This window comes from Phyllostomus hastatus, unplaced genomic scaffold (assembly GCF_019186645.2).
Source record: "Phyllostomus hastatus isolate PE091 unplaced genomic scaffold, TTU_PhHast_1.1 phas_contig_402, whole genome shotgun sequence".
NCBI classification, from domain to species: domain Eukaryota; kingdom Metazoa; phylum Chordata; class Mammalia; order Chiroptera; family Phyllostomidae; genus Phyllostomus; species Phyllostomus hastatus.
In genome coordinates this window covers 11,474,622-11,500,008 of record NW_025333873.1, presented here as the reverse complement: position 1 = coordinate 11,500,008, position 25,387 = coordinate 11,474,622, and the positions used below count along the sequence as shown (strand labels likewise).

General features: G+C 43.0%; 1 protein-coding gene across 4 annotated transcripts in view; it reads right to left on the bottom strand.

The window, feature by feature from the left end:
• The window catches only part of NBAS (NBAS subunit of NRZ tethering complex), a 243,145-nt gene that overhangs the window by 118,047 nt on the left and 99,711 nt on the right, over positions 1-25,387 (bottom strand). For all 4 annotated transcript variants that reach the window (XM_045844418.1, XM_045844421.1, XM_045844420.1 and 1 more), the window contains exons 26-31: positions 19,750-19,883; positions 15,549-15,611; positions 13,377-13,499; positions 7,367-7,469; positions 3,834-4,063; positions 1,295-1,407 (exon numbers count right to left, since the gene is read on the bottom strand). In XM_045844418.1, the coding sequence (XP_045700374.1) occupies positions 1,295-1,407; positions 3,834-4,063; positions 7,367-7,469; positions 13,377-13,499; positions 15,549-15,611; positions 19,750-19,883 (766 nt within the window). The remainder of the gene's footprint in view (positions 1-1,294; positions 1,408-3,833; positions 4,064-7,366; positions 7,470-13,376; positions 13,500-15,548; positions 15,612-19,749; positions 19,884-25,387) is intronic.

Below are 25,387 nucleotides of genomic sequence, written 5' to 3'. Positions count from 1 at the left end.
TAAATGCTACTGGGAAGGTCGTTAATAATTAAAAGACATCTGAGAATCAACTGAAAATGCTTTTTTAATAACTCTGATAAATCTTCACAATTTTAAGAAGCTCTCAGCTCAAAAATTATATGAATGGCATAACTAAATAGAATTTCCTAGTGATTTAACAATCACCTTAAGTAAACTTGTTTAAGATGCTTCAGGATATTTACAATCATGAACAAAGTATTTCCAAACAATGAAACTCAAGGTAATAGTAATACCACCTTTTCAGATCTAATGAATCTGTCTGACAAGCACAACTTTAATTTTCAGCAAATCTGCAACGGGAAGCCACATGGAAACATTCCTTCCCTACAGCATCTGCTGAGATCCATCTGACGCCAACACTACCGAGGACAGACACCAAGAAACCTAAAACAAACATCTTTGTCCACAGGTACTGGGAATTAGAAAAAAAAAAAAAACAGGAAAGACAATTTTGGTGAAAATTTACCAAAGCCCAGAGAGATGGAAGGAATTCAGCTATCCCTCCCCGCCCCCAATTCCAAGCATTTCCACAGTCAAGGACAAGGACGGGAGGTCACACTGCAGCCAGGCACGCATGCTGCTACTAGCCAAGACCCCCTCTTCCCCAGGGCACTGAGGTCCAGGGTCTGAGCAACAGAAACCACCCCCCCACACTTGCCAGCCAAGGGCAGGGGCACTGGGACAGGCACACAGTACTCACAGCACAGAGCAGACAATGACAAATCACTGGGGTATGGCTCATACTTACCTGACATTTGCATTTAGGTAAAAGATCTTGAGCAATGTTAAGATATTGCTAATAAATAAATTCCGAACAGGAACTTCTTGCCATTCCCTCTTTTAAAATAATGGTGTCAACTTAATTAAAAATACTCTGCAGTAATCATCAAAAAAAACTATTTCCATTTATAGTTACATCTAAACCTATGCAGCTGAAACAAATTGTATCTAAAACTGATGTAAATCTGAAGTACTCATCCACAATCCCCAATTTCTATTTTTGTTTTTATCCCAGGGGCTCCCTGCTGCTACTCATGTTATTTCTTTCAATGTCATACCTGTGAATTTCAAGAATAAAATTGTGATAAAACATTGGCTTTCTCTTCTGCGGGGAGGGGTGGTTTCCACTTAAATTCCATGTGAAAAAATGGACGGGATCTATGGCTAATGGATGAAATAGCCAAAGGGACTCTTCACTTTAAAAAACTAAAGAGGAATGCTGGGAAACCGATAAAATGTACGGGAACAGTGCAACCCTAAGCAGATGACTCACCTTGCAAAGGCAGGATCTTGACCCCAAACTCCTCGAGGTATCCCAGGGCCTGGATGAGATCCAGCTCCTCCTGAATGGCAGGGGGCCTGTCTGTTATCAGCTGTAAGCAGCACCTGAGAGAAAGGAGGCCCGTGTCTTAAAGCCGTGACACACGCTTGGGAACACCAGATCTGACACATTTATCAAACCCACTGCTTTCCAAGTATTCTGCAGACGCTTCCTGTCTTCTCTCTCAATCCTCAGGACGGGCCTGGGAGAGAGGCAAATGCCATCGTCTGCTTCTTAAGGAAGCAGAACTGAACCCCCGAGAGGTGACGTGGACTGAGCGGGGTTACGCTGACAGTGACGGTGCCGCGGCAGGAAGCGAGGTATCAGGAGGGACAGAAACATAGGCGGGAGGCGGATGACGTCGAGCCATTATTGCAAAAACAGAAATGTCTTGATTCAGTCATTCTGTCTCCCCCCAACCTGAAAAAAGAATACCCTAGCGAACTGCAGGAGACATGCTCCTCATCAAAAAGGAAGAAGCAGTTGGTAATTCAGCGCTGAGATAAATACAGGAGAACGTGATTTGCCAACCTAAGTGCAATCCATAAATATTTTAATTAACGAATAAGGTTACTTTCTAAAAGGTGCATGTAGAACATTGGAACACGAGACTAGACCACAAAGAGCTAGTCAATGCTGAAGTCATGTGTCATCAGATAGAGACCCGCAGGCCATAGTACGCACGCTATACAACTGAGTAATAGACACAGGCCTCGCCTGCTCCTGTAAAATAACAGGACTGAGATCAGACTGGGACCAACACACACTGCTGATGCATACACAGCTCTGTGGCACCTACCAACATTCCAGCCGCACTTTCCTTTGAACCCAGGAGACCCAGGCTGAGAAATGCACATAGCTACGCTCATGCATGCTCAAGCATCATGATGAATGTTCGCTACCACGACGCTTTTAAAATAAAAGGAAATACACTAAATCAGGAACTAATCAATCAATTCTATAAAAGGCAAGCAATGGCGTACTGGACAACCATCAACAAAGATAAAACAAACCAATATGTACTCACAGGGAAAAATTTTCAATACAGGTAGTAAATAAAAAAAAAAACAAAATACACAAAGGTACGTAGAAGTAGTCAACACTTATTTGCGATTGAAGAAAGAAGAGGACAACATTCCATATTTGGGAAGGCTACACAGGAAAATGATTGGAAAAACAGTTGAGGGATAAGGTCAGGGAAACGACAGTGAAGAGAGAGACACTGTCATTCATATATATTTCTGTATTGTTTGACTATTTTATCTTGTAGTGCTTCCTCACTAAGAAATATGAGTTAATACACAAGAATGTATGGGCTATTTTCTGTATGTAATGCAACTGTGAACATTTAAATACATCCAGGTTCACGGGTCTCAATCAGTTTGGTGCCACCTTATATTAGTATGGTGTCTTTTTAAAAGTAAGGCGTGTCCTTGTGGCAGAAGAAGGAGTGGAATGAAGGGGAAATGATGTTGTTCAAGTTACTCCCAGTTGCCAAGAGAACTCTATTTGGTATTTTCATCATCTGAAATGCAATCCCTTGGGACAGAATAAAGAATTTACTATTTAAACAACTTTGTCAAATTCAAAAACATGGTTTGAGAAAACATGGTTCTCTCAGTGGTAAGATATCACTGAAAAAAGTTACCTTTAAGTTTTGCTAGAGTTGAAACTACTAGTCATTTCAGGGAAAAATAAATCTAACTAGCTTCCCCAATCATTATGTCAAAATAAATTCCAAATGGACCTAAAATTTCAGTGTAAAATTAAAACCATCAGAGTAGTAAGAAACAATATGGAAAACGATTTTAATGGTCTTAGGAACTAAGGACCTTCCGAAGGAAGATACAAAAGAATGAAACCATAAGTAACAATCAATTTTTTAAAAAAAAATTAATAGCAATTTAAAAGATAAATCATATATAATAAAAACTTGGCAACACAGCTAAAATATTTAAGACAAGCAAAGGGCGAATGTCCCTATGTAACAAAAGCTCCTAAGAATCAACAGTGAAAAGACGACCACTGCATTTCCAGCACGACAGGCAGGAGAACTATATTCACAGTCCAGAAATTTCCACCCCGAAGGGAACTCTGAGCTTTATCACCTCATCAGGTCTGATGTCCCCAAACAGAGCGGAAACCACAGGAAGGACACACACATCACCTAAATGTGCTGGGAACTGCCGGAGCCGGGGTTTTCCGGCCGTCACCCGAACCTCTCCCGACAGAAGAGGGGCACACAACCCTACAGATAATCGGCAAAAACGACTACGGGAAAGTGTGCTGGGAAAGAAGGGTCCCGAGGAAGTTGAGGACTATTTCTAACACAATTCAGCTTTCTTTTCTCTATTCAGGTACAAAGTGTGCCCATAATAGAACAGTTTATACCTGGGATAACGTACTCCGCGAGCTAAAGGACAAAACCGAAAACTGGGTTGGTGCCTCCTGGCGGCCCCCTCCCCGTCTGGAAGAGCACAGAGCGCCCCACCTGGCCAGGTCCATGCAGCTGTCAGTGAGGCTGGTGGAAGAATTGAAGTACTCGCGGCTGGCAGCCAGCACCAAGTCCGTGCTCCTCTCGTACTGCACCCTGTACGGGGCTCTCCCCTTCTGGGCGGCGCCCGCCGGCGGGCTGTCGGGCCCCGCGTGGCAGTGCATCATCTGCCCCGCCAGGCGGATGTTTTCAAGGCGACTGGAGCACAGGAGGCTTTCTGCGAATATCTGGGCAAAACGAGAACCTAGAATTAGTGCTTTAAACAGGACGTTCGGGTTCTCAACCCAAAAAAGGCTCTGTTTCCGAATGAAGTCAATTAAAAACACATCCAGTCTGGAGGTAGCAGTTGCACAGTGTTGTGAATGCACGAAATGACAACGAAGCACACTTTAAAATGGTTAACTTTGTGTTACGTAAATTCCACCTCAATTAAAAAATCCCCCTCCCGGAAAGAATAATTTAACTGAACAAAACTATATTAAACATACTATTTTGTGTCATGATGAATATTTAAGTAAACTATCTAAAGTTCATTCTCATTAGAAACAGGATCTATCACCCTGGCTGGTGTGGCTCAGCGGCTTGAGCACTGGCCTGCAATCCAAAAGGTCAGAGGTTGGATTTCCAGTCAGGGCAGGTGCCTGGGTTGTGGGCCAGGTCCCCAGTAGGGGGTGTGCGAGAGGCAACTACACGCTGACGTTTCTCTCCCTCTCTCTCTCTCCCTTCCCTCTGTCTAAAATAAATAAAATCTTTAAAAAACAAAAGAGGGTCTATCAGACATCCTGCCCTATGCTCAACAAGGCCACTCTATTTAACCTACTTACAACCATTTCAATTTTTTAAAATAAAATTTGAACATAATACACCTAATTCATGACTGCTTAAAGCAACTGGATTCAATTTTGTAGCCAACCTACAAATATGACATTTACTCCTAGCCACTAGAATTAAAATATGCCATATAACTTTGAGCTTTTTCCCAGTCTGCACATTTTAAACTATTTAAATAAAACAATAGCCACAGATAAAGGTTATTGATGCAAATATCACTATATTCTACTAGGCAACTAACAGCATCAGTTAACATAAATTTTTTTCTATAATTAAGAATATTTATTTCAGAAAAGAATTAAACAAAGAGAGCCTTTTGAACCTACACTACTAAGATCAATATAGAACCAGTACAGGAACTTCCCTAAGGATGCTCTTCCCAAGAAGAATGCCATTGTTGAATGAAGACAGTAATAGAAGAGATGGGGAAAAAAGGATTTCATGAAGAAACAATCCCTATAATTAGGTAAGACTATCCGATTTTCATGTTTCTACACTTCTGGGGAAGGTATCTTCAGACAGGCCTTGACTGAACTTACTGGTAAGAACAAAATTATTAACATCTAAGAAGGATCTGCTATAAAATACATATTGCAACAGAAAGCAGGTGTCATCAATGCTCAACCCTGATCGCTTCTATCTTGCAGGGGAAACGGCTTACTCCAAGTGACCACGTGACTCAGATGTAACAGTTTCTCTGTTCCTCTGGTTCATGCAAGTAAGCCGTGGGCGTTAATAATGCCCAATACTGGAAAACAGAATGCACTCACTCCAGACGTGGAGAGGTTTTAGTAAAACGAAGAATATAAATTTCTGCTCTATAGGCTGTAAGACATTTTCAAAACTGTGCCACGGAGCCTTCAAACTATTTTCCAAGGACAACAAAACCTAATGGCCACAAGTCAGTGTGACAATGTAGCCTAGTGTAAAAGTGCTAAACAATATTTAACCATGTACACTTGCCAAATCTCTACTGCCTTCTTCTAGAACCACTTCAAAGCTGTTGTGAAATGCTTTCAAACGTTTTCTCAAAGGGGAGGAACTAATGGCCAGAAGTCACTGAAATAGCAAAGCCTAATAAAAAGGTGTTAAAATATCCCAAGAAATCTAACATGTCAAGGTGTTTATGGAGGATTGCACAGGAGCGAGTTCAAGTGTAATACGCTTGTCACCTATTTTTCGATCGGAATTGGAAACAGGAAAACAGAACAACGCCGCTCCAACCGAAGAACACTGCTGCGGAGAAACTGCCCACGGCGTTCGGACCCCACGCCCACCCCGACTGTGCCCCACGAAGCCGGGTCCCAGGGTCTGCATTGGCTACAAAAGGAGGAGTTGCTGGCAGTTGTCCGGGGTCTCAGACTGGAGCCGTAAATACAAACTTCGCCCTCATTCAAGGGTTTAAGAATCTGAAGCTCCAATTTAAAGCCATTCATTTCTCAACAGTCTCCATGCTCTTTTGTTAAAATCACATTGAATTAAAATACCAACCTACTTCATAAAATTGAGGCCTATTTTTATAACTCTCGTTTCATTAGTGGGTCATGCTTTGCAGAGCACCATGACACAAGAAATAGTCTCTATTTTGTAGCCAGCGTATTCAACAGGAGAATTCAAATGAGAACACTCTTTTAGACTGAAAATTATAAATGGGCTATTTACATTATTTTTCCATAGAAACGGTGAGAAATTTGGTGGTAATGCACTTAATGTCCCACAACAGTATGTTCCCGCTGGCTGGCCTCCCAGCCCCTTGGGGTCCCTCCCGTGCTTGTGCTCTGCGTCCCCGACATTCTGTCCTGCACTGGTGCCCCTGAGCATGAACCTGGTGTGAGCGCCCTACACAGGGGCTCACGACCAAATGGGAGAAGCACACGCAGAAACAAGTGACTGCCCTGGAGAGAAAGACCAGGTATACTAAAGGACAAAAGAAGGCTTCACAGAGGGCCTTGTTAGTGAGCTGAGTCCTGAAAGTTGCCACAATTTTCAAACAAACAGAAGTGAACACGTCCAGGCCAAGGGAGCGACGTGAGCAGCCGTGGAAACAGGAAACCACAGTGTGGGGAGGGGCCCATGTGCAGACCCGAGGGAGCCAGTGGGGCACAGGCGCCTGGTGACCTGGTGACCCGGTGGGGAGTGTCGGAGGTGGGAGGGGACAGGGTGGCGGGAATCTGTTGCGGCTTTCTAGCCACGGCAAGCAGTGTGGACACTTTCTGACAACTGATAGGAAACGAGTGGCCAGTTTTAAGAAGGGAAGTGTGCTGAAAAGGCCTGTTTTTAGAGGAAGAGTCTGGGTCAGTGTGAATTTGAGAGATCTGGAATCAGGGGGACAGCGCAGAGGGTCACTTCAATTTAAGGGCGAGAAAGACGGGACGGGCTTGACGGACTTTCCCAGGCACGTGAAGTAAGCTGCAGTGGCCGCCTCTGTGGGAGTGCGGGGCGCCCAGCGAGTCAGAGCTTCCCAGCGGAGGACCAGCAACCCCTAACCAAGCGACCCCGCAGTGAACAGAGACACACAACACAGGTCGTGAGGCAGGAGCACTTTCAAACCACAAAACCCAACTCCACCACCTGCCACTTATCATTCAGCAGCACTGCTTACAGTGAAGTTCATGCTCCTCACCTTCGTCCCCAATAAAGGATCCGTGATCACCAAAATTTCTAAGCCAAAAGGAAGCAAGCCACATACATAGGGTTACCTCATAGCAAGCGTCAGCCTCCAGGCACGTGTAAACATTCTGCTGCATAGTCAGCATGTCCTGGAGCAGCGTTCTCCAGTGAGACTCGCTGACCGGGGGCCGCCTGTGGGCAGAAAGGGGGGAGAAAGGCAGTAAGGCATGCGATCTCTCCCAAATAATCAACAGAAACCCGTCTCATCCGAATGTCCAGGAACGCACTTGGATGGCAGATGGAGGCAAAGGCCGGCTGGCTAGGCGTCAGTGCTAGAGACGCGCCAGAGCAGGCTCCCTCGTCGGCCGCCTAGACTCACAAGGCTGGAACGGCATCACAGGGCAACGGCACAGGTAAGCGAGCTGCGAGCGTCCAGGGTAAAATAACGCAACCCTGCCCCAGCAGAAAAAGCACTTGGAGCAGGAGAATCAGCCTCGGGTCCCATCTTCTTCACTCCCCCGCCCTCAGCAGGGCGCCTGCTTAGCTTCGACTACACACGCAGACCCATGAGGCAACCACTGGTCCCACGTGGCACAAGCCCACCAGCAGGGGACATCAGCTGTTCCTTCTGGGGGGCCTTGCTGCAGCCCGCTGAGCAGCGGACAACACAGCCCTGCTTCTCCCCAGGTGCAAGAAGACAGAGCCTCCTCACAGGGTAGTGGCAGGAATTATTACCCTTGTCAGCCTAGAAAGAAGCTCCGTGCTCCACAAGAGCCAAGATCTTCTGGAACAAGTCCACAGGCAGAGTTTTCAGGGTCTCCTCAAGGACGTGTGAGTGGCCATGCTCAGGAGAGCCCAAAGCCTATGGAGCCCATCAGGGGCTCTAGTGCATACACAATCCCTCCAGCCCAGAGGCAAGTGGCCACCAGGGATCAGGGTCCCACGAGCATGGAGGGCTACCCAACCCAGCTGATGAAACAGTGTTTTAGGTTAGTATCCAGGGCTACAGAGTTGGTGAGTTAATGGTTCACGTTCGCCTGCAGATGGGGAAAGGGCTTTGAGAGCAAATCACCCGCGGTCACGTAGCAGCTACACGACCATGAGCAGGCCGTTTACTACTCCCGACTTCCAGTTTCCTCCCTGAAGGCCCATCTCAGACAGTGATGAGGAAGGGATACGACTAACTGCGACAGAACTCGGGCACCGAGGAGGCAGCATGGTCCTGAGCGCTATACAAATCTGGTCAACTACCCGTACGGATTTAGAAATGTTTCTTAACTTCTCCGAGCTTCAGAGTCTCGTTTGGTGCACCATGAGGACCGACTTAAACAAAAACGTGTGAAAAAACACTCCCCCCATCCCCTGGTATAAAATAATATTCAGTCAATGTGAATCAATGAGTCTGAAAGTTACCAAAATACTCCCTTTGTCTTTCTAGAGGCACGCACGCACTGACTAACCCCGTGTGGTGGGAGGAAGGCCCGCCTCACTCCTCTCTGCCTCTTTCGGACGTTCATCTCCGGTGAATGCCCGTGAGCCTGGGGTCCTCATTTACGTTTGCCTTCCAGTCTTGGCATTCTACATGATCATGAATCTCCTTGTGTGAAAAGGGCAGATTTTGTTTAGTTTTGTGTTGTGTTAGTCAAACACCAGATGACTGTTTCTTTTTCATCCGTCTTCTCCTTTACCAGTTAAGAACAGGGCAACCAAACTGTATATAACAGCACTGCTATGGGGGGTGAAGGTACATCTGGGACCATTCCTGTGAGAGTCTAGTCTTCAGGAGTTCTTCACCTAAAACTAGTAACAGCATATTCTTCATTTGCTTACAGCATGTTATATTACACAAAATAAACAATTACTTCCACCCCATATGCAATCAGGCATAGGAGGAACCTTTTTTCCCAGAATACAAAGACACAAAACTGGTATACTTGCAACTCTTCGAAGACGATCCCTGACATTTTCCCACTAGTGAGACCCTGGCTTGTGAACTCTTTAGAGGGGACTCAGAGAGTTAGAGGCTCTGTCAGATCTGGCCGCAGAGAAGTGGCAAAACGGCTGACGCAGTGAGTGTCCACCTTGCCCCTGCCGGGTAAAATCAGAGCGGGGCACAGTCCAGCTGGCTTCAAGTTCACAGGGCCCAGCTGTTCCTCTGGAAGCCACCAACTCCAGGACAGATGGTATGATTGTTTTCCCACACACGGCTAGCTGTAAGTACAGGTTCTAATTAAAATAGATTATAGGAGATTATTTACAACGGCCTTTTCAGAATACACTCAGTACTAAGAACCAAAAATAGAACTTGAAGACACTATGCAAGAAAGAGGTCTGCAAATGAACAGATTCAGATCATGCAAATTCAGAGAAATCTCTGAATAAAAACATTATGTATCAGGTATACAGCTCTGTAATAGAAGCGCATTTTCCAGGGAGAAGTGATATGATGCTCAAGACGGTAAAACCTCACTCCTGTCAGGGCTGGGAACACTGCCACCATCCGGAACCTGCATAAGAATAGTCTGCAGGTGCGGCGGGCAGAGCTGCTGAGGCAAATGTGGAAGACTGAAGACTCCTTTAAGTTGACGACTTTGAAAAAAGGAAGCTGTTTTCTTACGCACGTGCAGGAAGTAGAATGCCAGGAACAGAAATTAATTTCGGGACTTCAGAAGTGTTTGAGAGACTCAGTGCAAAGACAGTAGATAATCTAGCAGCAACAACAAAGACTTCTTACGGCAGAGTAGGTTCTAGAGTCGGCACGATCAGAAACTTGGACCCTGCTTTCATAGTTGTAAAGAAACCTTAAGCTGTAAGTTACCAAACTCTTCTAAATTGCTCATTTAACAGTGACTGAGAGAGGTGCACTGCTATGTAAGGTTCCACAGCAGATGTGCGGTGGCTACAACACTCCCTGGACAAAGCTCATGCTCTAGAAGGAAACATAAGACACGTCACTAAGTACAGGGTGCCACTGAAGGAGGCAGAGAGGAAGAGAGGCGGATATGAAAGGAGGGACTTCTTAGGAAGGGGAGCTCCTTGAACAAGCCATCCCTGGCTGCATTACATAAGCAACTGTCCACTGATCGCGGGAGTCACCTGGGAGGTACAGGTTTACTCATCTCCCATGCCGCGGCTGCGATCACTGGAGGACAGGAATTCCCTCCCAATCCTCAGCTTAAGTAAGCAGCACCTGGCAGCTTGACTCTCGCCAAATCAGATCTTGACAAAAAGGCCCAATTTTTTCGCTGGCTACAAGAAGCACACTTCAAATACAAAAACACAAATTAATTAAAAGACATACCATGCTAGTGGGAGGGGCCACAGACCGCGCCGTCTCCCATAAACCATCTCATGCTAACACCAATAAAAAGAAAGGGAGAATTACTTAAAAGCGTACACACTGGAAAGGAAGAAGTAAAGCCGACTCTGGGCACAGATGACATGACCTTGCATCTGCAGAAACACCCGCTGGAGCTGTAACAGATGAGTCCGGCAAAATTGCAAGACACAAGATCAGTATATCAAAATTGAATTGTGTATTTCTATACACTAGAAATGAACAATCTGAAAAAAGAAATGGAAAAAACAACTCCATTTACAGTAACACCAAAAAGAATAAAATGCTTAGGGATAAATTTAACAAAGTAAGTATAAGACTTAAACAATGAAAAGTGCAAACATCATTAAAAGAAATTAAAAAACTAAGTAAATGAAGAAACATCCTGAATTCATTAATTGGGAAATTTAATACTGATTTAAGATAGCAGTACTCTCCAAATTAATCTTTAGATTCAACCTAATCCCCATTAAAATCCAAATGATTTTTTTTTGTAGAAAATGGCTAGTTAATTTTAAAATTCATATGTAAATACAAAGGCCCCCAACATAATCTGGAAAACAAAGAAGGAACTTGGGAGACTAATATTATCTAACTTTAAGACATACTTTACAAATCAACAAAATTATAAAGTTTTGCTAGAAATGGCAGGAAAAAATCTTTGTGGAAAAAGTTTCTCATATGATGGCAAAAGCACAATCAAAAAGTACAAAATAATATGCTGGACTTCATCAAAATTTTTAAAGTATGCTCCTTATAAAAGACATAGATAAAAGAATGAAAAGATAAGGCACAGACAGGAAAAAATATTTGCAAAGCATATCTAACAAACAACCTAATTTTAAAAATGATAGAAGATATGCAAATAGGTAATGAGCACATAAAATATGCACAACATCACTAGCCATCAAAGATGCAAATTACTGTAAAACCACAAGGAGATACCACTTCACACCTGTCAGAATGACCATCATAACCAAATCAACAAACAGCAAGTGTTGGAGAGGATGTGGAGAAAAGGGAACCCTAGTGCACTGTTGGTGGGAATGCAGACTGGGGCAGCCACTGTGGGAAACAGTATGGAAATTTCCTCAAAACACTAAAAATGCAATTGCCTTTTCACCTGGCAATTCCACTGCTGGGATTATACCCTAGGAACCCTGAAACACCAATCCAAAAGAACCTATGCACCCCAATGTTCATAACAGCACAATTTACAATAGCCAAGTGCTGGAAACAACCTAAGTGCCCATCAGTAAATGAGTGGATCAAAAAACCGTAGTACACTTACACAATGGAATTCTACACAGCCGAAAGAAAGAAGAAGTCCCTACCCTTTGTGGCAGCATGGATGGAGCTGGAGAGCATCATGCCAAGTGAAATAATCCAGGTGGTGAAAGACAAATGCCACATGCTCTCACCTATAAGTGGAACCTAATCAACAAAACAAACAAGCGAGCAAAATATAACCAAAGACATTGAACTGAAGAAGAAACTAAGTGACCAGAGGGGAGCAGGAGGGGGACAACAGGGAAAGAAGGGAAAGGGTCGAGTCAAAGCGCATGTATAAGGACCCATGGACAACCCCAAAGGGTGCGGGGGAGGGCTGAATGGGGGAGGGGGGAATGGGCCGGGCAAGGAAGAGCAATAGGGGGAAAATGGGGACAACTGTAATTGAACAATTCAAAAACTGTTTTTGTTTTAGTTTTTTTAAGATTTTATTTATTTTTAGAGAGGGAAGGGAGGGAGAGAGAGAGAGAGAGAGAAACATCAATGTGCGGTTGCTGGGGGTCATGGCCTGCAACCCAGGCATGTACCCCGACTGGGAATCGAACCTGAGACACACTTTGGTTCTCAGCCCGCGCTCAATCCACTGAGCTACGCCAGCCAGGGCTAAAAAGATATTTTAAATAAAAAGATGCTCATTCGAGAAAGCCATTAAACCCAAAACCGGACATCACTACACACACCGGGTGGAAGGGCCGGACTTACGAAGACCACCCACATCAAGTGCTCGTGAGGACCTGGAGCTGTGGGGCCCTCCTGCACCAGTGGTTCCCAAGTAAAACGGCACCAGCGCTGGGGAAGACGGTTCGGTAGTTCCCTAAAGAGTTAACCACCCGCCCACCATATGATCCTGCCATTCCACTCTTACAGAGTCATCCAGAAGAAAGTACACATCCATGCAAAGACTGGTATATGAAACTCATAGCCTCTTTTGTAAAAACCGAAACTCAAAACCACCCAAATATCCTTTGCTCAAACTGTATAAAAAAGTGATAAATCTACACAATGAAATACTATTGAGCAAATAAAATGGAATAAATCATTGAACCATAATATAACATGGATGAATCACAAAATATTTGTGCTGAGTGAAAGAAGCTGATCTCCCCCAGCCCCCCCAAAAGTGTGTACATATGATTCCTTTTAAATTCTAGGAAATGCAAAGTAATATGTAAGGACAAAAAAGTAGGTCAGGGCCAGCCTGGAGAGGGAAAGGTTTTGATGGGGAGAAACAGAGGGAGGGAATTATAAAGGGGTAAGGGCAAACTTTCAGAAGTTATGGATATGTTTATTATCTTGAATGTAAGGGTGGTTTCATGGGTACATACATATATCAAAACTTATCAAATTCCACTCTTTAAATATGTTCCATTTATTATGGGTCATTTAAAACTCAATGAAGTGAAAAAAAAGATGAAAAAGAGCTGTACTTATTTTTAATAATACGCCAAGTATCGATTAAGTTTGTCACTCACTTCCGACCGGTGTGCCTGGTCAACCTGACCATCAGCTTGTGTGCCTCTTCGGAGCTGGACCGAGTGTTTCTCACAAATGAAACTGGCTTCTCCAGTCCGTGTTTCTCCAAAAGCTCTGACACGCTGTAAGCAAAAGCAGACTTTTTTTAAAGTCTTAGAACCAAACAAAGAAAGTCTAAGCATCTTAAATATGTAAGTAGCAGTCAAGTTTTTACTATTAAAAAAATAGCAGCACATAGCGACCAAATTTTATGTATTACATTAATTCTCAGCAAAAAATTCTAATAATTACATATCAAACCTTATTTCCCCTACTGACTTTTATTATAATATACATGGAAGAAGTAATACATACTTTTCTTAAAAAAAGCATGACATATCTTTATCTCCAAATCTTTTAGTACAATTTTCCTGTCCTCTAAAAGTCTCCAAGTCAGTAAAATAAGCCAAATCTATCATTTCAATACCCAGCTTTAACTCTTAACAATCCTACTGAGTATTTTGTTATAGGCAAAGCTGCTAGAAAAGCAATAAGCAGAGCATTTCATAGTTGGAAAGCCACACAAATTTCATAAGGCTCAATCTCCCTCAAGAATCCATTCTATAAAAATACAAAATATGTCACAAGCTTTCTTGGTCTCATATGAATCTTCTTGAGAGATCCCACTCCATAACCAGCAGCATGATGCCCCCCCGGGCTGCCTCACCAAATCACAAGTTCATGAACTGACTACTACTGGGCTCTCAGAAAGGCTGGCTAGCGTTCAACAACTCTTTAGAAGGATAGGGTCCTGTCACCTGCCATTATGTATGTTAAAACATTTATCATCTATTAATAGCTGAGATGGAACAGGAATAAAAAGTGCTTATTTTACAAGGTCAGCAAATTGAACTCAACAGTGAAGACCTAGCACCACCCAGAACCTACAGGACGTTACTGTCTAGGAGAGGCACTGAGTGCACGTGTGACTGTGAGCGCCACCTGCAGGTACAGCCGCACACAGCAGGGAATAAACTTTATTTCGCCGGTGGTCTGTGAGGTAGTTGCTCCCAGCATCACCAGGGAGACAGAGGTAACCATGCAGATTTGTAAGGCATGAATATATACTGACTTAGCCCAGTAAACTTTGCTCAAGCTATGCTCAATTTTTCAGGGAGGATGAGGAGAGGAGAGACACAAGCAAACCTATAATAAGAAAAGCTTGATTTATTAAACATTCAAGAAAAAAAACCGGAATAACTTTCAGAACACAGAGTAAAAAAAATCAGGCAATAATAAACAGAGGCCCTGGGAAAATTAAACAGTTAATTCTTCATTAAACTCACATATTATGGTACACAAAAACATAATGTTTCCTTAAATAAAACTCAAAAATATCTTCGCACTGAAGTCCTTTAATTTGAATGAAAAAAATTCTAAGTAGTAGATTCCAAATTATTATACTTTACTATACATATTACTACTATAAAGCAATGTTATTATCCATAATTTCTATAATTACATATTGGAAGAACGCAGTTTATCATTCCTAAAAATTCATTTTAATGCAAATATTTACAAATTACACACAAGCACAATTATGTACACATATAAAAATAAATACCGGTAAACAGTATTAGACTTCCTAAATGGCAATTAGGAAATTCAGACTCGAAAAGAGACAATTTGCTTTTTCATTCTGACAGTAAAAGAAATTACCACAGTTACTTAAAGGCTTGGGCGTAGTTTGCTATAAACCAGATATTCAATCAAATGCATTGTCCCCAAAAAGAAAAGTAAGAAGGATAATAACTACTGCCTGCTGCTAAATGGAATAATTACTACAGGAGATAACTTTTTTGTGAACCTACTATGTGTGAAGTACTTTAAATGCTTAATCTAACGTTAATTCCACAGTCTCTAGAGTTAGAGATTAGGATAGAGATTAGGAAAACCCAAATGACTATGCCAAGATCTGAACACAGGTCTACTAGTTTTGAAAGTCCATAATCTTATTATTACTCTAGCAGTTGGTAAAATAAGCTGGTGGTGCATTTGTTACTTAGGAAACTCACCCACAAAAGAACCACCGCCACACAGGGTCGAACTGGGTAAAAACTACTAGGCATCTGAGAGTTTCCTGGGAAGACCTCCTTTATCCACACAGAGCCACAGACTGCCACTGTTCTCACCTGAGAATCTGCTCCAGCTGGTCCACCATGTCATGGAGAGCTGTCGTGACCTCCGTGTTATGACTAAGGAATTAAGAAAAAATAAATTAAATTTAAATTCCAGTAGTAGCTTTCGGAGTAAAATTCAAAAGTCACTGAAGTGAAAAAAAGAAATGATGTTTTTCTCTTGTACTTAATATATCACAAGTTCACACTGGACGGGTGAAAATTCAGCCTCTTTCATGTCTCCAGAGATTAAGATAAAACATAATGGAGTAGAACAATCTTCTCTACTACAGATTAGCAAGATATAGGTGACTATTTTCTAAAGAACTTTAAGTTCAGTTCTGCTAAAAGACAAAAAAAAAAAGAATTGTAAATCAATTGTAGTCTTTTTTTTTTAAGAAGGGAAGGGGAAACCATCATTCATTTCCGTCCTTTTAGCCCGCGGAGCGGATGAGGAAGCCGGACTGTGCAGGATGGCGCTGCCCCTGCAGCGGTCCACGGCCCCTGTGATGCCCCAGGGGTGTCCCATCAGGGTTCTGATGCTCGGGACTTCACGTCACCATTCCCTCTGCATCCACTTCAGTGTGAAGGAACCAGGGAGAAGCAGAGTCACCGATAAAAAGCAAGGCCTTTCCGAGGAAGCAAGTAGACCGGGGGCTAAGAGAAAACGTTATCAGGAAAAAGGTCACAGACTAATGGAAACGTGCTCCTAGGGTGGACTCAGTATGGCACCACACACACACACACACAAGTGAGGGCAGGGGTTTGGCAGAAGAGTCAAGCAACTGCTGTGCAAGTCCGCTTGCACCCCCTCAGCCACGGGGGGACGCCCCGCAGAAAACCACGGCACCGATCCCGCCCAACTCCAGCAAGACCGGGAGGTTCTCTGAACAAGGAGACCAGATAACAATCTTTGTCTGGACTTGGACAATTAAAAATGACCTTCCTTGAAGACAAAAGCCTCATTATTTTACAAACTATCAATCTGCCCTGATCTAGATCTACTTGGCAGTTATGGAGTGCAATTTATAAAGATTATACTACCTTTTTAAACCAAATTTTAGGCCTTGCACTAGAGTAATAAATTAGAGTATATTCCACTTAATGTCTTTCAAAAAAAATCACTTGTCAGAGCTAATTTCCATTAACATACTCATTCAGGAATAATATTTTTTAAATTATCAGTTTATAGCTCTACAATGAACATTTGTCACTGATTTTCAAGAAGACAATGTTCTTCCTTTGTGAACTGACATCCACGGACACGATGACAAAAGATGTCTCCCAGCCAGATGGAACGTGCAGCCCAGGTAAGATGCACGGAACTTTAATTGGATTTAGTAAGTGACTCTTTATCTCCCAAATGGCAGAAAAAATATCATTTGCTATTTGGTAAGTAACAAGCACTTAACCACTGAAATAAACAACCAATCACTGGGAAAACATAAACTGACAAAAAGAACAAAGAGAACCACAGAATATATTCTGAAGCCCTATACTTAGTAGTGGGCTAGTTCACAATTACACATTATTTTAAAACTTATCATTGTGAAAGAAATGGGACAAAAGAGCAGCAAGGTTCTTTGTGTGTTTACCAAAAAAAAAAAAAAAACCTGTTAAATCAGAATTCATTAATCTGAAGGCAAAAAAATCCTTCAGCCTCACAGACACAGAAGAGGCACTTTTTTGGCCTAGATAATCTTTGAAAACAAATATACTAATTCCCTGTCATGTCTACATAAACATGTTATTTTAATGCCTTCATCCTACTGATACCATGACTATCTCCTTATGGTCGGCAAATTATTGTTTAAAAATTAATAGATAAGCTTATGCTTCATTTGATCTTGTTGAAATACAAACTCTAATACACTTATTTTTTTTAATTTCACATGTTGGTTGGAAGTCACTGATCCTGCCCAGCTGAGGCAGGGACGACAGAGGAGGCCTCCGGCCGACAGGGGCAAAGTCGGGAAGAGAAACATCATCCGTGATGAGTGCCTGATCTTTCGGAAGACAGGTATTGAAGCATGGGAAGGGGAGGCGGCCAGGGCTGTGTACGAATTACCAGTTCTCCAGGCTCCCGACCTCAACCACTGCCTGCGCTGTTCTCTAGCTCACGATTAGAGGGCGGCTGTGTCCCTCCCGGTGCCCTGACTCCAGAACAGGGCCTCTCCGTCCCCGCCTACTTGTTTTCTCTGTGACGATGACTTTCCAAAGTGAAGAGACCAGCTGACTTGTATAATAGCTCACATTCTGTATTCATCTGGCTGTTCTCTTCATGATGCTGTTTAACTTGTTCCCCTGAAAATCACTTTAAAGCACTGACCCGGTTCAGGGCGAACAATTCCACTTCCTGCTGAACATCACCAGGAAACACACAACGCCAGGTTGTCTGAGTCTCAGAGATGCTGTATTCGAGAACTTGATTAAAGGTTTACAAAGGTAAGTTCCTCTTTGAAATGACAAAAAAATAAATATAAAAACTTTTTTTATAAAACCTTTCACCTGATTTCAGCATCATGAATAACTGCGTGAAACCATTATTTCACTGTGCATTGGAAAATTGGTGATTTCTGTCATTTATTTCACATGCACACACACACAAATCTCCTTGGGAGGAAAAGAGACAGAGAGGGAAAAAGAGATACAGAGGATTAAAAAAAGGGCGAAGAGAGAAAACAGAGCATGAGGAGGCCTCTGTGTCTAAATATCTGATTCTGCAAATGAAGAAACCAGGGACCAGAGAAGTGAAGTGACTCAGTCCAAGTCAAAACGGCCCAGACACAGGCCTGCTGAGTTTTCCCTCAGCGCCTTGCCCCTGGTGGCATGAACTTCTCCAGAGGTTAAATTCATGGTATTTACTAGATCTGAAAGAGTGATTAAAGGAATAAATGCTGCCTCACTTCCAAAAAAGAAAATATAAATCTGATTTACATGCAACTAAATGATCCAAAGGAATGGTATATACATTTCCATTTAAACATAAGCCCTTTAAACATAAGTTAAAAATTATGTAAATTTATTCCTCAAGAAATTAAAAATAGAACTATCATCTGATCTAGCAATTCCACTTCTGGGAGTACAGACAGACGGAGGAAACGAAATCGCTGTGCCGAAGAGCAATCCGCACCTGCGTGCTCACCGCAGCACTGTCACGCCAGCTACGACACAGAAACGGCCTCCGCGTTCATCCACAGACAAATGGACAAAGAGACTGTGTGTGTGACATGTATATATACACACATATACACACGTACAGTGTGGGAGATATATCTCACAGTGGAGTATTATTCCTCCATTAAAAAAAATCCTGCCAGTACAGCATTGCTGGACCTTGAGGGCATTAGGCTGAGTGAACTAAGCCAGACAAAGACTGTATGATCTCACTTATGTGTAGAACTTAAAAGAAAACCCCACTAAACTCATAGAAAAAAAGATCGGACGAGTGGCTACCAGAGGCAGGGAACGGGAGGCTGGGTAACCAGATGAAGGTGGTCGGAAAACGCAAATCCCCGCTGATACGTAAGGACCGGGGATGCAGCGCAGGACGTGAGGACTGGGGTCCGCACTGCCACACGCTATGCTGCAAACGTGTTCACAGGGTGAATCCTTACAGGTCTCATCACGAGGAAGAAAACGTGTGCTCTCATTCTTTTTCTGTGTTCACGTGATGTGATGAAGGTTAACTAAACTTATTATGGCAATCATTTCACAATACATGCAAGTCAAGTCACTGCTGTATACAGTAAACATGTGTGGTGCTGCATGCCAATTATATCTCAATAAAACTGAAATGAAATAAATTACATATACTAATACATACTACTTAAAGGAATTACTTTAGGCAAGAGCCAAGAATAAACAAATCATAGAAGAAATACAATTACCCTACAAATATGGAAAATGGTTAGAAACACAACTTAAAACAAAGGCACATCCTTGTCAATACACTTTAGAAAGTATTTTTTGTTGTGGTGGTAGTGCTGTTTTGTAATAGACAATTAATTGCCAAGGTTCACAAAATTATACTGACTTCCCATATCCTACCAGAAAAGTTTATCTGTAGGCAAGAGATGTGCAGATTATTTCCTTTTCTTCTTTATATTGTTTGTATTCCCAAAATTCTCCGTAATGAACTTTCGGGGAAGCGACACATCCATCCCAACTGCTAGATCGCAGAGACACCCCAGGCTGGCACGCAGCAGCATCTTACCCGTACCCCCTCTGCGGCAGACACTCTAGTATGTCATAGCAGAGAGAGAGCTGGTCGCTCCGTTCGCAGCTGTAGATGCACTCCAGGGCTACTGCCATCAGCTGGTCCTGGTCAGGAATAATTTTTTGCTGCAGCTAGAGAAAATAAAGCACACTGTTCTAAATGTCAACAGATTTACAGTCACTTTTTCCATTTCTCAGGATCGCTGTCAATAGAATATTAAATAGCTCAATTAATCAGCTGCAGAAACAAATTTTGGTATTTCCTTAGCTTACAGACTTCGAAGATCTCTAAGAATTCTAAATGAAATCACATTTTAATTATAGGATCAGCTAGAAAAGATAATGTGTACCCATAAGCTTTGAATCTGCTAAAAGCAGAGCCTTCCATTTATAAACTATTCAAGATAGAAGAGATGTGGTGAATTAAAAAGGCAACTCATTAACATTTTTAATCATAAAGCCAGATTTTATGCATTTCAATTACAAAAATATATAAAATTCCTAACTAATATTCAGAGCTGTTTGGGCCTACTATTTTTCAATGTGCATACAATGTATTAGTCATTTAACTAAATAGTATTGACATTCTACCCAAGAGAAGTCACATGCAGAAAGATGGCTGCTCTAGGTCACTCTCTATGTAGGACACACCGCTTCCCACCGCAAAGCACGGATTCCAATCTGCGAGCGTTTCTGAGAAATAAAAATAACAGTTGCGACTTGTTTTTCTCATCTATAAAGCTGGGATATCAACAGCAACTTCCTAACAGAGAACACGGTTGTGTGGATTAGATAAATTAATACATGGATTAGATAAATTAATAAATCGATATTTATACTGATAATATAAACATGTAAACTACTTGTATTATTACCACCACCAAAACCAAAATGGAAGTTTCAAACTATTTTCTTAGAGACCTTTCCAACGACAAAGTCAGTCTAAGATCTTCCCAACAGAAGATCTAGTTTCCAACATCCTGGTGGAAAACAGGACAAGGGTGGAGGGGCACTGCCACACGACGACATTTTCTGGCAGAAAAATCACATCCATGGATGCAAAGAAACACTCAAGGTTACCAGAGAAACAAAGTTTTTCTTTCAACGAGTTGAGTTAAAGGATTCATAGACCTTTCTTCAAGGTCTTAAGGAAAAGATATACATCATTAATGTGACAGCAACATCTGACAAAACGCTGCCCAAGGCTGCAAAGGGACAACTGGGGAAACAGGGACACGCCAGTACAATAAAAATCCCATTAGAAATTAATGGAAGTAGCGAACTTTCCCTGATTTCTCATGTGCCAGGTACGGTTTCTCAGTTCTCTACATGCATTAGTTCACAAATCCTCAAAGCGACCCCATAAGGTCAGCTCTGGTACGGCGTCTATGTCACATAACGGGGACAGGAGGGCACACAGCGGGCCCGGCCGGGGCACACGCAGGCAGCTGGCTCCAGGGCCCACACCGCGCAGCGCCAGCTCTCACGGTCCTTGAGAAGAACCTCACAGACAGGAGGAGTGGAGGAGACTGAGGGAAAATACGGTAACAAGCATCTCAGATGCCGTAAGGAAACACCCCAAGACAACAAAAATGGGAACCCAGTTGCAGTCGAGGAACAACCTGCGAAACCAGCTGCAACAGACGCCGAAGTCCTGGCCGCATCCCCGCCCCCACTCCCACCACCATCTCCCTGCTTCCTGTCTGCCCTCCCCAAGACATTGAAGTGTTGTCTGAAAGCTAAATGTTCTAGCACCCACATTTTACTGTGAGTGGACCACCTCTTCTGCTGAAAACACTGCACAGGCCTTCAAGGTGAAAGATACACTCTCTGCCTTGCCTTTACCTAAACAGGCAAACGGTCAGACCACGTCTCCTTGTCTCACTCCCCCCTGGAATGCCTTCTCCAGAACTGAGTCCTCCCCTATTTAAAACCCCCCTAGAAACCCCGTGTCAGCTGCACCTGACGTGACTTCAGCTGGACTCGCCCGGTCTCTCTGTCTCCAGGCTCTTGCATGTGCTCAGCAAACGCTGGCCCAGCGAGTAAGCCTTCCTCTGACTCTCCTGCACGGACCCTTTCTCCTCGCTGTGCTCCTCTGGGGTTTTCTGTTACTGTTGCTCTCTTCTCATGCCAATCAGAACACCCACCTTAGTATCAGACAATCTACTGAGTACGTGAACCACAATACTCAGATTTTTAAGACACGTTTCATTCTGGCCTGTTAGACTCCCTACAGATGTAACGTCAGTCCACACAGTGTAAGACAGGGACACGTTGGCTGTCTTCCTTCGCCACTCCGGCCCTAATGTTTCGGCAGTGAATACTGCACCATCACGCGCTCTGCCTCAGGCTAACAGAGGAGCGCCCATCCAGGACTCAGTAAGGAGTCAATGAAAGAAGTCTTCCCCACCATGCTCTGTCGATCCTTTTCCATACTGCAGAGCAAGGAAAAAGTGTAAAAAACACAAAAAACAACTTAAAGTCTTAAAATTACACACTACAGACAACTAAAAAAAGAACAACAGATGGTAAGGTACTTGGAAAACCCCAGAGAATCAACCAATAAAAAAAAAATTAGTTCCTGATTTTTTCTGTCTCATTTATTTCACTTAGCATGGCATTCTCAAAGTCAAGAACCATGTGATTTCACCCACGAGGGATATAAAACAGAAAGCAACCATCGAACCAACAAGACAACCAAAAAGCCCACAGACACAGACAACAGCTCGGGGCGCCCAGAGGGAAAGTGGGGTGGGAGGGACACCACGGAAGAGGCAAGAGGGTCGAATGTACGGTGGCAGTCGGCTTCGGTGGTGTACACACAATCGAAATACAGAGGATGTATTATAGATTTGTGCACTTGAAACTGACGTAATCTTACTAACCAATGGCACTCTAATAAATTTAGTTAAAAAATGTAAAAACGAGTAAAATTCAGAGTACAGAATTAACATACAAAATCAATACATTTCATAAACACAAACAATAAACAGAGAAAATTACAGCAGATAAAATTTCATTTATAATAGAAAACAGAGAAAATTAAATGTTTAGAAATAATCTTAAGAAATGTGAGGAAAATTTTAAACACTCCTGAAAGACAATAAAAGAGACAAACAAATGAATAATATCCCCTCTTCCCGAAGAGGATGACTAAGCATTACAAAGATACTGACCTCATTACAGTAAGTTATACAATCACAATAAAAGCACTAACAAGCTATAAGCTATTTTATAGAATTACACAAGCTGATAGTGAAGTTCTGACGGGAAAGCAAACATAAAAGAGGAAAAAAAAAGCAACCATGGGAAAAAAATTACAAAGGAACACTACCTTTACCAGACTTCAAAATTATAAAATATTAAAACAGTATGGTGCTAGTGTATGGACAGACAAAAAGACCATTAGAACAATATAGAAACTCTAGAACTAGACCCACAAATGAAAATTTGGTATAGCTCCAAGATAGCATCTCAAATCAGTCAGGTAAAGATAAATTTTTTAATAAATCGTGCTGGGACAACGAGGTAGCCAATTGGGAAAACATAAAATTAACTCCGTATCTCTCATACCCTATAAAAGAATAAATTCCAAATAGATTAAAGATCTAACTTAAAAACAAAGCCATAGAAGTACTAGAAGGAAACATGAGTGAATATTTCTTCAACCCTGGAGTGAGAAAGGCTTCCTCAAACTTACTCAAAATACAGATGCAACCAAAGGAACGACTGATCAGTTTGACTACACGAGAAGAAAAAGGTGATTCTGTATAACACAATCCACCATAAACAAAGTCAAAAGACAACCTACACACAGGGAAAAAATTTTACAATATATATTGCAGAAAAAGGACTGAATACACACTAATGTATATGAGTGTCTAAATAAATAAATAAGGCACAAAGAAACAAAAATCCAAATGAAAAATAAGGAAAAGGCAGGAGTGAACAATTAATTCACCCAACAAGAGATGGTGCCCCTCAAACATTTGACGAAATGGTCAAACTCGGTCATACTTAGAGAAATGCAGTCGTTAGAGGGCCCTGTCACCCAAGGCGCACCTCTACCTGCCCCCTGTGAAAGACTCATCTTCTGTCTCCAGGAGGTGTTAACACCCACACCCCTGGGGTGTCCACACCGTAACCCAACCCCCCCAGCCACGCCCCCTTCTCAGGGGTACTTCTCAGACCCTCACCTCCCTCTCTGCTTGGCCTGGAGGCACTTCCTTGCCTTTCTCATAAGCTCAGCTACATGGGTGAACAGATTTTGTTTTTAATAACTGAATGAGCACATTTAGATATTTTGCAGCAGAAAGGTTTTTAGATTATGTACTCAACAGTATAGCCACAAACAAAAATTTTATTTCCACCTTGATGCTTTTCTGAGTAATCTATGATAAGCATTAAATTAGACAAAGTAACCGTAAAACTAAAACTGCCTGCTGGGTCGCACGACCGGAGGAGCACTGCAGACATGAGCCTGAGAGACCAGGGCCCATGGTGACTCGCAGTGACAGCAGCTGCCCCGCCCCAGCACCCCACGCCTATTCCAGGACCCCCAGCCCCCAAACTCTGCTCCATCAGTTATCTGGGTTGGACCTGGAAAACTGTGTCTTATTAGAAAATTCACATAACCTGACCCGCTGATGCATTCAAAGTGTACTAGCTACTACAGAAGGCAGGGAACAATATGAGAAGGAATGTTTTATTCCTGTCATCTCTATCCAGTTCCACTTTCCAAAGGCAGATTCATGCAAAGAGCAAAGGCTTAAAACCAGAGACGAGTGCTTTAAGATGTCGTAAAAGGGAAGAAATGTTTGAGGCTCATGCGAATGCAAAAATGACTACTCTGTATTTGTATCCTTGTTCCCGATGATACACTCCTGTCTTCCTAAGAGAGGATTCTTCTTCCCCGCTCCGTCAGCACCAGGCTCAGCCTGGGCTTCCTCTGGCCTGTGAGGTGTGAGAGGAGCAACCTGCTCGCTCAGAGCTGAAACGTGAAGAGCCACGGTGAGGTTCCCCTTCGTTCTCTCTCTTGTGCCGCAGGTCAGAGAAGGGGCTGCTCTTTCAGCCCGGGGCCGGGAGTGAACAGGACCCGGGACACAGCAGACGCCCAGCCACGGCCTACGTGACACTTGTGAGGAGCGAACACTGGCTGCTGTCAGCTACTGAGATTTAGGGGTCGTTTGTTAATGCAGCACAACGTGGCCTGCGCTGTCGGACACAGGACTCATGGTTCCTAGTATGTTACTAAAACTGCTCTGTGCGGGATGCATGGCAGATCCCAGACGCATTCTTTCTGTAAACACTCAAGTAAGATAAAAGCAGTGCTCAAAGCACAATCCTAGGAAAGCAAATAAATGTAATCGAGTCATCTCAAGCACCAAAATAAAACCCGGTATCATTCCTTCCTTCACTCGTTCATTCACTTGCCCTGCCAGAATTCACCAAACGTTTGCTCTCTACAAGTCGCCACGTTAGTCCCCTGTCGTAAACACACAAGGCACAGAGAACGTCCACGGGAAGCAAAGGGCGGGAGAGTCAAGCCTGTGCACAAGCCATCACAGCGCAGTACAGACGGGTTATTACAGGGGCGGGTCCAAGACCGACTGCCGCATCGCAGGTAAGTCGGGGAA